This window comes from Tinamus guttatus, unplaced genomic scaffold (assembly GCF_059628265.1).
Source record: "Tinamus guttatus ecotype Peru unplaced genomic scaffold, ASM5962826v1 Tinamus_guttatus_pri_ptg000131l, whole genome shotgun sequence".
Lineage (NCBI taxonomy): Eukaryota > Metazoa > Chordata > Aves > Tinamiformes > Tinamidae > Tinamus > Tinamus guttatus.
In genome coordinates this window covers 2,221,132-2,234,727 of record NW_028288665.1, presented here as the reverse complement: position 1 = coordinate 2,234,727, position 13,596 = coordinate 2,221,132, and the positions used below count along the sequence as shown (strand labels likewise).

The following is a 13,596-nucleotide window of genomic DNA, read 5'->3' as shown; positions in this document are numbered from 1 at the left end:
GTAACGACGCTCAGGGTCCCGCTCAGCCCAGCCGCGCAGGTGAGCGGAGCGGCCGCAATGCCAACAACGGCAATAACTGCAATAGCGGCGCGGGCGGCGAGGGGGCGGCGCCACGGGCACGTGGGGTGAGCCCGTCCCCATGGCGAGGGCCAATGGGAGAGAGGCGCGCGGCTCGCGCGCTCCCTAACGGTCCCCGCGGGCCCGCCCCTTCCCCACGCGGGGCGCTCGCCGCGGCCGCCCTCCCCTCCGCTCCCCAGGGCGGCGTTCCGCGCCTGCGCAGCGCGCCCGCCCGCCCCGGGGCAGCCGCGGTGCCTCGCGCCGGGGGCCGCGCGCGCGGCACGCGCCGCTCTGCGCACGGGAGCGCGCGCCGAGCCCCGCCCGCGCGGCAGGTGATGCCGGGGCGCGGCGCGGCGATGCCGTTGCGGCCGTTGGGCCGGCGGCCGTTAGCGCGGCGGGAGGCGGCGATGGGCTCCGCGCGGGCCGTGCCGCTTGTCCCCGGGACTGCCCGGCCCCGCTCCTGAGCCGCGGGGCAGCGCCAGCGGCCGGCCCGGGCGCCTGGCTCCCTCCCTCCGGCTGCCTGGCTCCCTCCTCCGGCTGCCTGCTGTCCCCCTCCTCGATGTCGCCCCCGCCGCGTCGAGGCCCCTTCGCCAGCGCCTTTCCGCTCTCCTCCTCGGCGCCGTCTCCTCGCGCCCGCCCCTCAGTCCCGCGGCGAGAGGCCGCCGGCCCGGCTGTCCTCGGGGCGCCGCTGCTGCCGGCGCCGCCCGGCTGAGGAGCGGGGCCGCGGAGGCCGCCGCGCCCGCCGCGAGGATGAAGGTGGAAACGGGAGACAACTCGATGATCAACCTGTCAGTGCAGCAAGTGCTGAGCCTGTGGGCGCACGGCACCGTCCTGCGCCACCTCACCGGTAACGGGGCGGCGGCTCGGTGCGGGGGGCGCTGCGCGTGTGTGCGGTCGCGCGCGTAACGGCGGCGGGTGCGCGTGGCCGGGGTGCGCGCACCGTGCGGGGAGCGCGGCCGCTTGTGTGAGGCTGCCCGCGCAGCTGCCGAGGTGCGCGTGTAGTGAGGGTAGCGCTACAGCGTGCGTGCCTGTGTGTGTGTGAGAGGGGCTTGATGGATACCCGTGTGCGACAGTGTTGCGTGTGGATGTGTAGATGCGTAGGGGAGGCTGGAGTGTGCTTGGCGGGGGAGTGTCTTCATGAATATGCATTCTTTGGCACGTAAGAGAAAGTCATAGAAACCAGATAGACGAGATGCGTGTGAGAAGCAAGGACTTTAATTGCAGTTTTCACCCCCCAGCGTGGTCCTAGACCATCAGAGCTGTGGGTGTCAAGGGAGTGGCTGGTGTTTCCTAGCAAACAGGCGTAGCTTGAGGATTTGGGGATTCCTATGGACTGAGCTGTGCTGGAGAAGCGCTGTGAAACAAGGCTGGAAAGGGGACAATCGGAGTCAGGTCCTCCTTCCCTGCCAAGCGGAGGAAGCTCTAACTAGCTTTGGCAGGAATAGTTTTTCTGGTGCACCATGTCTCATGATGGAAAAACGGTGTGGACTTGCAGAGCATGTGAGAGTATTTCAAAGGGTGTGTAGTGTGGGTTGCATCTCCCGATTGCCTGTTCTGCTGAGGTTTGCACAAAATCAGAAGTTTCTAGTTCTGGGGTAGTAAGGAATCAACATTATTGGAGGTGTTACTGGGTGGAGGTGTTACTTTTCCTTGTGCATAACGATATACTACATAGTGATGGCATTTTAATAGAAAATATTAAATTAAATGGATATGTGTTTCTGAGATATATGAAAAACACTGCCATCTGCTTGCCCATCTATATTAATGATAAAAGGTTAAAATATCAAATATATCAAAGATAGCTCGTCTGTTTCCATCCTATTTCTTCTAAAGTTGAAGATGTAGCAAATACAAATTGATTGTGTTATTTTAGTATATCTCGTTCTTTTAAATTCTTAAGAGAGTCTCAATATTAAAAAAGAAAAAGTACACAGTACACTTTTTGATCAGTGAACTTTTCATGTATGTCTGGTTAAATTTCCCGAGCACTAGCCTGGCTCATTTTCTGAGTAATTATTCTTGTTTGCTTCTGTAAAAATGCAATGTGTACCCCTAAAGGAAAAGAATAACAATGGATTTAGCTTTTCTTTGTGACAGGCATCTTCCGGTAAAGTTTTTCTTTCCTAGAGCATTATGCAAAATAGGCATTTCTACATGATTAAATGCTAAGCTTTAAGTACGAAAAACAGTATTTCCTGCTGGTTTTGCAATATAATGAAGAGTTGCACAAGGTTTTTAATGCTAGAGTGACTGATTTTTTTTTTCTTTAAAGAATAGGGGCAGTAATTTTCCGTTGTAATGTTGGAGAGTAGGTTAGTGTCATTTGCGGATGCCCTATAGCTTCTGAATCAGTACTTGAATGTAGATTATCCTTACAGCCATAATTTGTTTTTTCTTGACAGCTTGCAAAAACAATTTTCTCTGGGTAAAAATCTCTTGCATAAAACACGATGTTAAAAACAATGCCCTGAGATATAATCAGTAATGTAGCACTTGATATCAACAAATAGGTGTTATGTAAATCCTTCCTGAAGTACTTAGTAAGTGTAGAAGTAAATTTCTGCTTAAAGACAGAAAATTCAGGTTCTCCATCATGAGAGAAAAGATATGCGAGTTAATCATCTTCTTGGATGTAAAAGGAAATGAATTAAGTAATATGTATAAAATGTAAGAAACTATTTCATGGTATTGGTTAAAGATATTTCCAAGTATTCCATGAATGTCCTTTGAGACCACTTTGTGTATATTTGTGGACTTAATTATGCTTTGGACTTAAACTTGCCAAGTTAAAAAAAAGAAAAAATCTTCATTTAAGCAATGTGGATTATGTTTTTGTCAAACAGTACCATTTTATCAACAAACTCATATCCTTTTTAAAAATACTTTTTTTTTTCTATTTTCCCTCCCCAAAATTTTCAATGGGGAGGTGATCAGAGCTCCAGGTGAAAACAAGAATTGTTTTGAGCCTTAATAGTTTAATTTCTGATCTTAATGAAAAGCCAAGCCAGAAACCTGATTTGTGTTCCATGTACATCCCTCCCTCCCCCCCCCCCCCAAAAAATATATATTTTTTCATTTTTATTACTAGTGTCACATGGCATTTCAGGAAATTTAATTCTTGCCACGTGCATATTCCACTCTGTGACAGCTAAAACTTTCAGCACTGTTCTTTCTTGCTGAACCTAGAAAGCAACTTGGAAGGAGAGGAGCGTTGCTAGAGAAGATGGAGATGGGGATCAAGTGAACAGGAGAGAGGAGGCTCTTATGTCACCCCTTTTTATCTCCTCGAGCAAATCTCTACTGCAGTCCTTTCATTATAGACTACTTGTATGTTAGTGATAAGTGAAGGTTTAGGGGAGCGAGTCTCATAATGGCCAAATCTGAACCAAAAATACATCTCAATTTGCGCATGTAATTAAAAAAATGTTTAGAGATTAGATCCATATTAGAGAAGTTGCTGATATTTCTACTCTTCGCATAACTGCTTTAGATCTTTGTGTATATCCATTTATTGCATGTTCTGGGCAGGTTCACATTAATCACTTGGTAGGGAGGGGGTTGAGGACTGTTATCTTCTGTGTTCTTAAGACACGCTGGAATCCTTAAGAGAGGAGGAAAAAACAAGCAAGAACCTGTGTTGTAGTACATGACTTGTGAGGTTAGTTGTCCTCTTGCCTCCTGATGTCCTAAGGTGATGAACACAAGACTCCATAACTATTAACATATATTTAGAAATAGTGTCTTTGTTTTAAAAGTGGACTTCTGAATTTGATGATGGAGGATCTATAAGAGATTATGGCAATCACACAGAAGATGCTGCATGTTTATTTTATTTTATTTTTTCCTGAACTCCATCATGCAATTATTTGTTCCCCCAATTGTCTAGGCTGTTCCTTTGTCCCCTGCCATGGAATTTTAGGGGAATAGTCTGTAATCTGATTCAAATGCCCTCCATTAAGTGCTTCTTTTCTAGTTAACGCAGCAGAAATGTCAGCATCTCCAGCCAACAGACTATTTTGACTGTGTAATCCTGACAACTTCCAAAGCACTGGCTAATGCAATAATTAGGAAAAGAATCCAGTGATGATAAAAATACTGTAACATGTTAAGAGCCAAGCCAAGCCAAGCTTGCAGGCATTTCTTTATCTGAGTACAGGAACTCAAGTTTACAAATCTACTGAAATAGCATTACCTAATTTCTTACATTTCAACTTATGTTGCTATGTTGACTGTAATGTCCTTTAGCTTTACAGCAGAGATCTTTTTAATTCTATAGCTAATGGTGGTAGGCTGGCTACATAGACTGGAATCTCGAGAGAGATCATACTTGGTTTGTGAGTAATTGTTCAGTTTTGGATTACGAAAACTTCCTGAGAGCCAGAGAAAGGAAATAATGTTGCAAGTGAAGGGCTAGACAAGTGCTGCATTGCTACTGTAACTGAGAGACAGTAGGACAGTGTGTTCAGATACATGTATTTGTAACTGTTGTAAATATTAATATTTACACAGTTACTGTACTAACTCTGCGTTTATTTACCTGAGATAAAACTGTTAATGTAGTACAACTTAAAATTGTTAAAGGTCCAAGATGAAAAAAAAATGATATGAATGTTATTGTAAACTTTAGCATACTGTAAGAATTATGTATTAAAAGAAATAAAAAAAGAAAAGAAAGAAAAAAATCTGAACTTGAACAATGAGGTTGTGCATGCCTCCAGAGCTGTATGATATGCTTAAATAATTAAAAGTGCTCCAAATCTGGGAAGATAAGGCATGAATTACAAAGTGTTTGAAGTAACTATTCTAGAGGCAAAATCCCCACCAGGTAAAGCAGGTGGAAAGGAGCATGAACTGAAGATGAAATTTAAAATGGTAGTTAAGTGATTAGGATTTAAGCAGACTTGGAAATGGATCTTGGTTATCCTTATTAGAACAGTTGTGGCTTCTATGCAATAGATTGTGTGACACTGTCCTTGTAAGCTAGTACCTGAACCATTTCCAGTTTCTAGTCCATGTATTCCTTTGGAAACTGCTGACGTGTGGCACAAATGAGTTTTATTTTGTCTACTTAAAGTAATTCAAATATGTTACATGTAAACTTTGGAAACTTTTTAAGGGTAAAACAAAGAGACAGGAAGTTTCTTTAAAAGTTTGTTTATTTCTGTTTCTTTAGGGTAGCTCTGAAAAGAAGTGACTAAATAAACTGAGGCTAAGTTTGTATTCGGAACTCTTATCTGAGTATAGCTAAATCAGTATTATTGTACCAGCAAAATATTCCTTATGTGCAGCTCATAGCATCAGAAGAACAAGATAATTAGTGCAGCTACACAAATACTGAGTTATTTTGACAGAATGCTCTGTGTATCTGAGGTATCAGTGCTGGTCATGTAGCTAAGTTTATACCTAAGTTCATAATCGCTTCAATCTCACTTCTTCAAGATTATAGATATTAAAAAAATAATTATTTTTGGATAAGCAAGGCCTTGAGCCTTGTTGGCCTGAAGTTCACATTCTGACGCTCTATTCTCTGTTGGCATCTCTGAGAATTATCCCCAATGTGTGCTTTGCTTCAGTATTACTTTAGCACGCTTTTTCTTAAGGCCATCTCTCTTCATACTCCTGGAATTGGATGATCCTGAATTTTATAGAACTTGAAAATCTTTCACTCAGAAATGCCCACCTGTCAAGTTCTCTGCTCTCTATCTGCCAGGTAAGAATGGCCAAGTTACCCCTGTGTTTAGGGAGCTGGAAACCTCCTGCAGGTTGTTTAAAAGGGTGTCTGCACCTCTTGCTGTCCCTGTCCAAACTGATGGCTTATTCATGAGCAGGGAGAAATAAGTAAGTGTGTGGAATCACCAAGCCTAAAAAAGGGATAAATAAAAGAGGGTAAGGAAAGTAAAAGAGGGAATGGAAGATGCTGGAGAGAGCTTAAACACTGCCTCATTCCAAGATGCTGAAACACAACAAAAATCTAAGTGGATGATATCTAAAAAAATCTAAAGAAAATTTTTGAATTGAAATGATTTGCTAGTATATATGTAGTCTCTTGCTAAATATGTAGTCTGTGGCTGAAAGAGTAGAAAACACTGAAATAAGTAATTGATACGATTCTATGAATTACAGAGCTGTTGTTTTGCTTAACAGCTACTTTAATATGACAAAGATGACTGTGAAGGAAGGCTTGTAATTTAGGATCATTATAGTATTTCGTAGTGTTGTTTAAGTTTTATGGAAAACATGTTCCTGTTTTCTATTGTTGAGGCCCTTGATAGAAAAAGCCAAACTCAAAGTAGAAAGGTATGATTTAATCCAGTGGTTAGAAACCTGTGTGATTGAATTTCCCTTCTCTGTAACATCAGATCTTAAAAGCTATTGTCATGTCAAGCTTTTGAGACTTCAGCATATTTGTTGAGTATTGTGATTATTCCTTTTTTTTCTATTTTGCATGAAAGTGTCAATCCCATGTGATGTTATTTTCTAAATTTTTCAATCTAAATCACACTGTGATTTGAAATGCTATGCAGTTGCATCTTTAAAACCTGTATGCACAGAGTTAAGCTATTAATCATTGCTTCCATAGTGCACTTTTTTTGTAGAACTGCTATGTTTAGCAACCTAAATATTAAAAAGCAAGACTTTCATACCTGAGTATGAAACACTAGATAATCTTATTTGGTGAACATCTCACCTAAAGTGCTGCTAAATGAAAAGCTTAAACTTTTTTTTTTTTTTTTTTTTTTTTTTTTTTTTTTTTTATCAATTCTGTGATACATGCCATGAATGTTTGAGTCCAACATTCATATGATCCAGGGACTGAAGTTCTTTTTTCTTAGTATCTTCTCACATTATTTTAATTGATCCGTTATGTGTCACTGTTATTGTTATTAATTGGGTCATATTTTTGCTCAAGTGACTTTTACGTCCGTGTTAAGCTATAATAATCTAAAATGACCTGATGGGAAAACTCATGCAGCAGGATACTTTGTGCTTCTTTTTGGGGTGGGGAGGAGGGAGCAACTGCTGCCGAAAGCCTGAATTCAGAGTTTCATGGATTGTGTGAATTGGGAAAATGTAGCCCAGTCTCCTGAATCCTGTGGTACTACTTAACAATCATCACTATAGTGGATTAAATCCAGCCACTTTCCATTTTTTTTTTTTCACAGTAGTGATTGCATCAGAGAAACAAGCTTGTACTCCATATTTTCTTAAAATATTTTATTGTGCAGCAGTTTGTTATTGTGCTTTAAGACACTGTATCACTGTTTAAAGAAACTGTTCTTTGACGTAATTCAGGTGTGTTCTTACAAAAACTGTGCAATAATTCTTTTTTTTTATTATAACTGAATTTATTTCTTTTATGATAGATGTCAGTGATGACAGTGTCTTGAGCATGTTCCTTTTAAGACTAAAAACAGTTGCTTTAACTATTATTGTTAGTTGTATGCAATATTTTGGAATATTTTGTTTTATGGTTAACTCTTCAGAAATACTAACCCATTATTTGACTGCTTTCTTTCAGAGATGTGGTACTGGGTTTTCCTCTGGGCTCTCTTCTCCTCTCTCTTTGTCCATGGTGCTGTGGGAGTGTTAATGTTTGTGATGCTGCAGAGGCATAGGCAGGGGAGGCTGATCTCTGTCATTATGGTCAGCATTGGATTTCTGGGTTCTGTAACTGGAGCAATGATAACCAGTAAGTCTTTTATTCTTTTAATAGATGTAAAATAAATGATCTAACCAGCAAATGAGTTTTATAGTCATTTGATACTTGTTTATATTAAAAAAAAAAAAAAGTCTTAATCATGTAGCAGTCCTGAAAATGCCAGCTGAGTTGCTCTTCCTAATGTGTAAAGATAAAACTACTACAGAACTGTCAGAGGAGCAGAGAAATTCTATTATTCTGTCAGTTTGGTAACCTGCAGCTATATCTAGGATATATGGTCAATGATTAATAGCTTTGGGGGATCTGTAAGAGCAGTCCTACTCCACTGTACTTGCTGCAGATATCTTGCTACAGGTTTTTTGATCAAAACCTCCTTCAGTGCACCTGGACTGCATCTAGATAGGATGTTACTCTCTTAAAAGAAGTGAAGATACAAACTACATGATGCTTTCCAGCAAAGAAATTTAAGGACTTTTAAAATTCTTTATTTTTTAAAAAAATATGATGACTACACATGTCAGTCAGCAAGAGAACAGACTGAATAGTTATGCCTAGCTCATGGACTTGAAGGAACTTATCTGTCTTGTGTGGCCATAACAGCACTTCCTAGTTTATTTGGGGTAGGGGAGAAAGCAAGGAAAGCTATTAGACTTGCACTGGTGAATTTAGGCTGTACTGTTGTCTTGCACACAATATTCCATGGAAGTTGTGCATTAAAATTTCTCATCGTGCTAGTCTATTGCATATCCCTTGAGACAGGCATGTGTTTTCTTTTCTTTTTCTTTTCTTTTTCTTTTCTTTTTCTTTTCTTTTTCTTTTCTTTTTCTTTTCTTTTTCTTTTCTTTTTCTTTTCTTTTTCTTTTCTTTTTCTTTTCTTTTTCTTTTCTTTTTCTTTTCTTTTTCTTTTCTTTTTCTTTTCTTTTTCTTTTCTTTTTCTTTTCTTTTTCTTTTCTTTTTCTTTTCTTTTTCTTTTCTTTTTCTTTTCTTTTTCTTTTCTTTTTCTTTTCTTTTTCTTTTCTTTTTCTTTTCTTTTTCTTTTCTTTTTCTTTTCTTTTTCTTTTCTTTTTCTTTTCTTTTTCTTTTCTTTTTCTTTTCTTTTTCTTTTCTTTTTCTTTTCTTTTTCTTTTCTTTTTCTTTTCTTTTTCTTTTCTTTTTCTTTTCTTTTTCTTTTCTTTTTCTTTTCTTTTTCTTTTCTTTTTCTTTTCTTTTTCTTTTCTTTTTCTTTTCTTTTTCTTTTCTTTTTCTTTTCTTTTTCTTTTCTTTTTCTTTTCTTTTTCTTTTCTTTTTCTTTTCTTTTTCTTTTCTTTTTCTTTTCTTTTTCTTTTCTTTTTCTTTTCTTTTTCTTTTCTTTTTCTTTTCTTTTTCTTTTCTTTTTCTTTTCTTTTTCTTTTCTTTTTCTTTTCTTTTTCTTTTCTTTTTCTTTTCTTTTTCTTTTCTTTTTCTTTTCTTTTTCTTTTCTTTTTCTTTTCTTTTTCTTTTCTTTTTCTTTTCTTTTTCTTTTCTTTTTCTTTTCTTTTTCTTTTCTTTTTCTTTTCTTTTTCTTTTCTTTTTCTTTTCTTTTTCTTTTCTTTTTCTTTTCTTTTTCTTTTCTTTTTCTTTTCTTTTTCTTTTCTTTTTCTTTTCTTTTTCTTTTCTTTTTCTTTTCTTTTTCTTTTCTTTTTCTTTTCTTTTTCTTTTCTTTTTCTTTTCTTTTTCTTTTCTTTTTCTTTTCTTTTTCTTTTCTTTTTCTTTTCTTTTTCTTTTCTTTTTCTTTTCTTTTTCTTTTCTTTTTCTTTTCTTTTTCTTTTCTTTTTCTTTTCTTTTTCTTTTCTTTTTCTTTTCTTTTTCTTTTCTTTTTCTTTTCTTTTTCTTTTCTTTTTCTTTTCTTTTTCTTTTCTTTTTCTTTTCTTTTTCTTTTCTTTTTCTTTTCTTTTTCTTTTCTTTTTCTTTTCTTTTTCTTTTCTTTTTCTTTTCTTTTTCTTTTCTTTTTCTTTTAAGCTTGACATTATATCCACATATGAGAGGCTAATGCATTTTTCTGTTAAAGCAGCATGCTGAAAGTTGAATTAATATGAGGTCCATAGAGCTCTAGCCAAATCTACAGTCATCATTAAAACCATGCAGAAGGACAAAATGTTTTGATAGTGGTAAACTAAATGCAGAAACACTAAGCCCACCCAATGTAGTCTGCAAATGATATTGCCAAGCACATTTTGAAGGAAATGCTGCTCTGTTGTTTCCACATACAGATATGGTATCGATGCTGCTCTGCACATTTCTAAATAAATTGTTACTTGTGTTTATGCTGTTTATGTCAGTTTAAAATCAGTAAGTAACTTTATTCAGTCTTTGGCTTTATCCTGTTAGTCATATTTGCTTTGATCTAACTTGTAAATGGACTACAGTAGTTTTTCCAAGTAGGCAGCAGCACTGTGAGCTTTCTGCTGGAAAGTAATAAATAGTGAATATTGCTTTCATAGGAAAGATACTTGCACTTTATTGCCCCCAAAAATGCTGTTAAGGACTGCTCAGTGTTAAAATCAATGGATTGAATAGGGCCTATAATAATCAAACGGTAGTCTCCACCCAAAGGTTTTCAATATTGTTAATAAAATAGCCTGACTTAAATACAGTACATCTTCTGTTGAGAAAAATGAACTATAGATCTGGAGACCATGAGAAAGCATTTAACTCTAGGCAAGCCTTACTGCCTTTCATTCCCATCTTTCTTTGGACTGCCCAGAAGATGGGAATAGTGTGCTATTGTCTTCAGGCACATGCATGGAGGGCAGATTACTTCTTGTTGCTGCTGAAAGGCTTTCTGTCAGTTGGTTTTCAAGGTAAATTAAAGGGGAAAATTGTATAAAATGCTTCCTTGTAGTAAGTAGAGTAAATGCTAACTTAAGGTTTTCCTGAAAAGGATATTTTCATTACACTTTATTTGTATCATTTTATTACTGTATAGTTCCGTGAAAATCTACTCTTATCGCCAGCATGTGTCATGTATGAGTCAAGTGCCTTACATTCCATGTTGCACTGATACTGGATTGGCTTTTATCTATGCATAAAAAGAGGAGCAACACAGTTGTGCTTTTTGGTATACAGTTTTACAGGTCAAAACACTTAACAGGTAAACAGTGCTGTTTCTGTGTAAATAATGTACTTTATGTGAGAATCTCTACAGGTTTAGACCACAGACTTGTTCACAGAGCATCACAATTTGGGTAGCTGATTATTTTCTGTTTCCACTTATTTATTGCTTCTGTTCAACAGTAGGTTGTTTCAAACTGAAAGAAATTCCATGAGGAGCTTTTTGAAGACAAATTACAGTGATGAAATATTGAAGAAAAGACTTTTTAATAGCTATTGTGATGCAAGTTGAAGTATTTAATCTTTTCAGTGTTCCCAGTCCAGTGCTTAACAAATTGAAATAGCCAACTGGCTTCATTTTCCCTTTGTATTTCCAATCCTCTGCATCATTTATGTGCAGTTGAATGAATGCAATATAGCTTGTTAAATAATGCAAGTTTAATTTTACAGATGATGGATCTTTCAAACTTTGTGGACTACTGGGATCTTTTTATCAGCATGTAGAAAACCAGAAAAAATCCTTTGTTCTTGGATGCTGAGAAACCATGGAGCTTATTGGCTATAAAGAAGCTGTAGAATACTAGCTAAATAACAGAGGCTTTTGTCAAGAAATTAACAAGAGTAGATAAATATCAGACTGTTTGCATTACAGGTTGTATTGTGCACTATTATTTCACAAATATAAACAAAAATAATATCAAACTGCCATTTTTTTTTTTATCAATATTTTCCAGGATATTTTCCTAAGAAGTCAAAAGCAGCTATGAGTAATTGGGAGACCAGGATTTAACATTATTTATTAAATCTGGACAATTCATACTTACCAAAATAAATTTAAAGCCATTCTTAAAGTATCTTTGTTTTTGACAGAAGATTGTTGAGTAACAAATGAAAAAGCTTATGTAGCTTACTGAAATAATATCAAACCTGTCCGATGGACATTTCTGACAAGATGTACTTTACATGTTAAAAAAAAAAAAAAAAACTCATAAGCTTATTAATACTTAGATGAATACTGTATTGGCCACAGTAATAACAGAATTCACCCCTACCAAAAATATTTGTAAGAATGAGTGATTTTTTAATATGTCTGATTATATTCAGATATGGATTGTATTTACAGAAAATTTGTTGTAACTTAATGTATTTCTTCTTTAGCAGTGTCTTTATGACACTTTAACAGAGTAGTCATGTTAGGGATTGTGGAAAAAACGAGGAATTTTTTAGCTCTTGCCACTGACTTTTTTTAACTATTTGCTTTTCAGTTTTCTTTTGAGCCTGAAAAAGCCTCTGTGATCTTTGAAAATGTTTAATTGCAGTTGAAAGGCATCTGAGATGTTGCATGCTGAAAGTTTGCAGTTATTTTTGGAGGTTTGATTTCTAGGAAAAAATCATTAATTCTGAAATAATGAACACAGAGTACAGTGTTTTCTTTTTACAAGAAAAGCAAGCACTGTCCAGGTTTTTTTTATATTATAATATTTATATTTTTTATATATTATAAAGTATTAAAGTGGAAAAAAGCTTAATTTTAAGGGAGCTTGCCGGAGGTCACTCGAGTAAGTTTTTTACCCATAGAAACAGAGCTGTAGTGAACAAGACTGTATTTCTTTCCAATATCTTTGAAAAATCTCAGAAATCATTTAAATGAAGAGACATCATTAGCATGTCTCTCTTTTTTGGTCCTGATTTGATGTGAAACAACAGTCCTTTTGCTCAGAGCTCTCCATTTGCTCTGTGACTTTTGTTTTCCAAACGCACATGGTGAATGCAGACTGTGGAAGACAATAGGAGGGAGTTGGTGGCAACTGGCTCTTTTTGATGCAATTTTTGTTTTTGGCTTATCTTAGCCTTTTGAAGATAAATGGGAACTTGCTCAGAATTGTACAAAAACTTGGTCTCCGTTCTTTAATGTTCTACAATTCAATATTTAAGGGTATTAATTAGATATTGTGTCTCATACACCCTTGTGGATAATGAAAGAGTCTACAGGGAAACTGCATTTTTTCTTTTCAAACCAAACTAGTTTTTTAAAAGTTAGAATTGTCTCTCTCTCGAGATTGATCTGATTCAGTTGGGAAAATCAACCCCGAAAGCCTATCATGACAATTAGAAAAATAAAGACAAGCAAGGCTAAATTCTGTAATGCTGTGAGGTAATACAATGTTTTGCAGTAGTTTAATAAATATATAGACTATGTAAATAGTTTGTCATATACTTCAGCTTTGCTTTTGATGATAACTTGATCCCCCTCCCTCTACCTCCTGTGATTTCTAGGTGCTGCAGTAGCTGGAATTTACAGAGTAGCAGGGAAGAATATGGCTCCCTTGGAAGCTCTTGTCTTTGGTGTTGGACAGACAGTACTGACATTAATTATCTCATTTTCGAGAATTCTTGCAACACTTTGAGACTCCTGTGGAAATTTTCACCTGGTTTGAAGAAATCGTTAATCTGAAGAGAAGCTTCCTGTAAGTGGATTCAGCTTGTGAACTTGATTAGCACAAAGGAAGGAAGGATGTGGAGTGCACACTGCACATCTAGAGGTACAGTCAAGTAAGCAGACTGTCCTCTAGTGCCTGGACTGCTGTACTTCTGCACTGCGCCTCATGTGCCTCGGCCACAGGCAGGGGGGCCCTCATGGATGTGAGGCTGGGAGAGCACCTTGAATAGCTGCTGGTCGTGTTAGCGCTGGAGTAGAGCCTTGTTGTGTTAGCAGAACAAAGAGACAACAAAGAGACAGCCTGGAAGAATTTGCCAAATGTAGAAGTTAAGAATTAACTGGTGTTCTGTTAAGAATTGACTACTTG

General features: G+C 37.7%; 1 protein-coding gene across 1 annotated transcript; it reads left to right on the top strand.

The window, feature by feature from the left end:
* The first annotated feature begins 732 nt into the window (after nucleotides 1–732).
* Nucleotides 733–13,238, top strand: TMEM170B (transmembrane protein 170B). Its single transcript, XM_088521747.1, has 3 exons — nucleotides 733–904; nucleotides 7,580–7,750; nucleotides 13,067–13,238. Exons 1-3 carry the CDS (start codon nucleotides 808–810, stop codon nucleotides 13,195–13,197), a joined length of 399 nt encoding a protein of 132 aa, XP_088377873.1. The 5' UTR covers nucleotides 733–807; the 3' UTR covers nucleotides 13,198–13,238.
* The last annotated feature ends 358 nt before the right edge of the window (nucleotides 13,239–13,596 follow it).

Bases quoted from the DNA above. Each gene is read 5' to 3' on its own strand.
- TMEM170B (XM_088521747.1), top strand. From the start codon at position 808: ATGAAGGTGGAAACGGGAGACAACTCGATGATCAACCTGTCAGTGCAG. The intron at 905-7,579 runs GTAACGGGGCGG...GCTTTCTTTCAG, and splicing joins CGTCCTGCGCCACCTCACCG to AGATGTGGTACTGGGTTTTC. The intron at 7,751-13,066 runs GTAAGTCTTTTA...TGTGATTTCTAG, and splicing joins AACTGGAGCAATGATAACCA to GTGCTGCAGTAGCTGGAATT.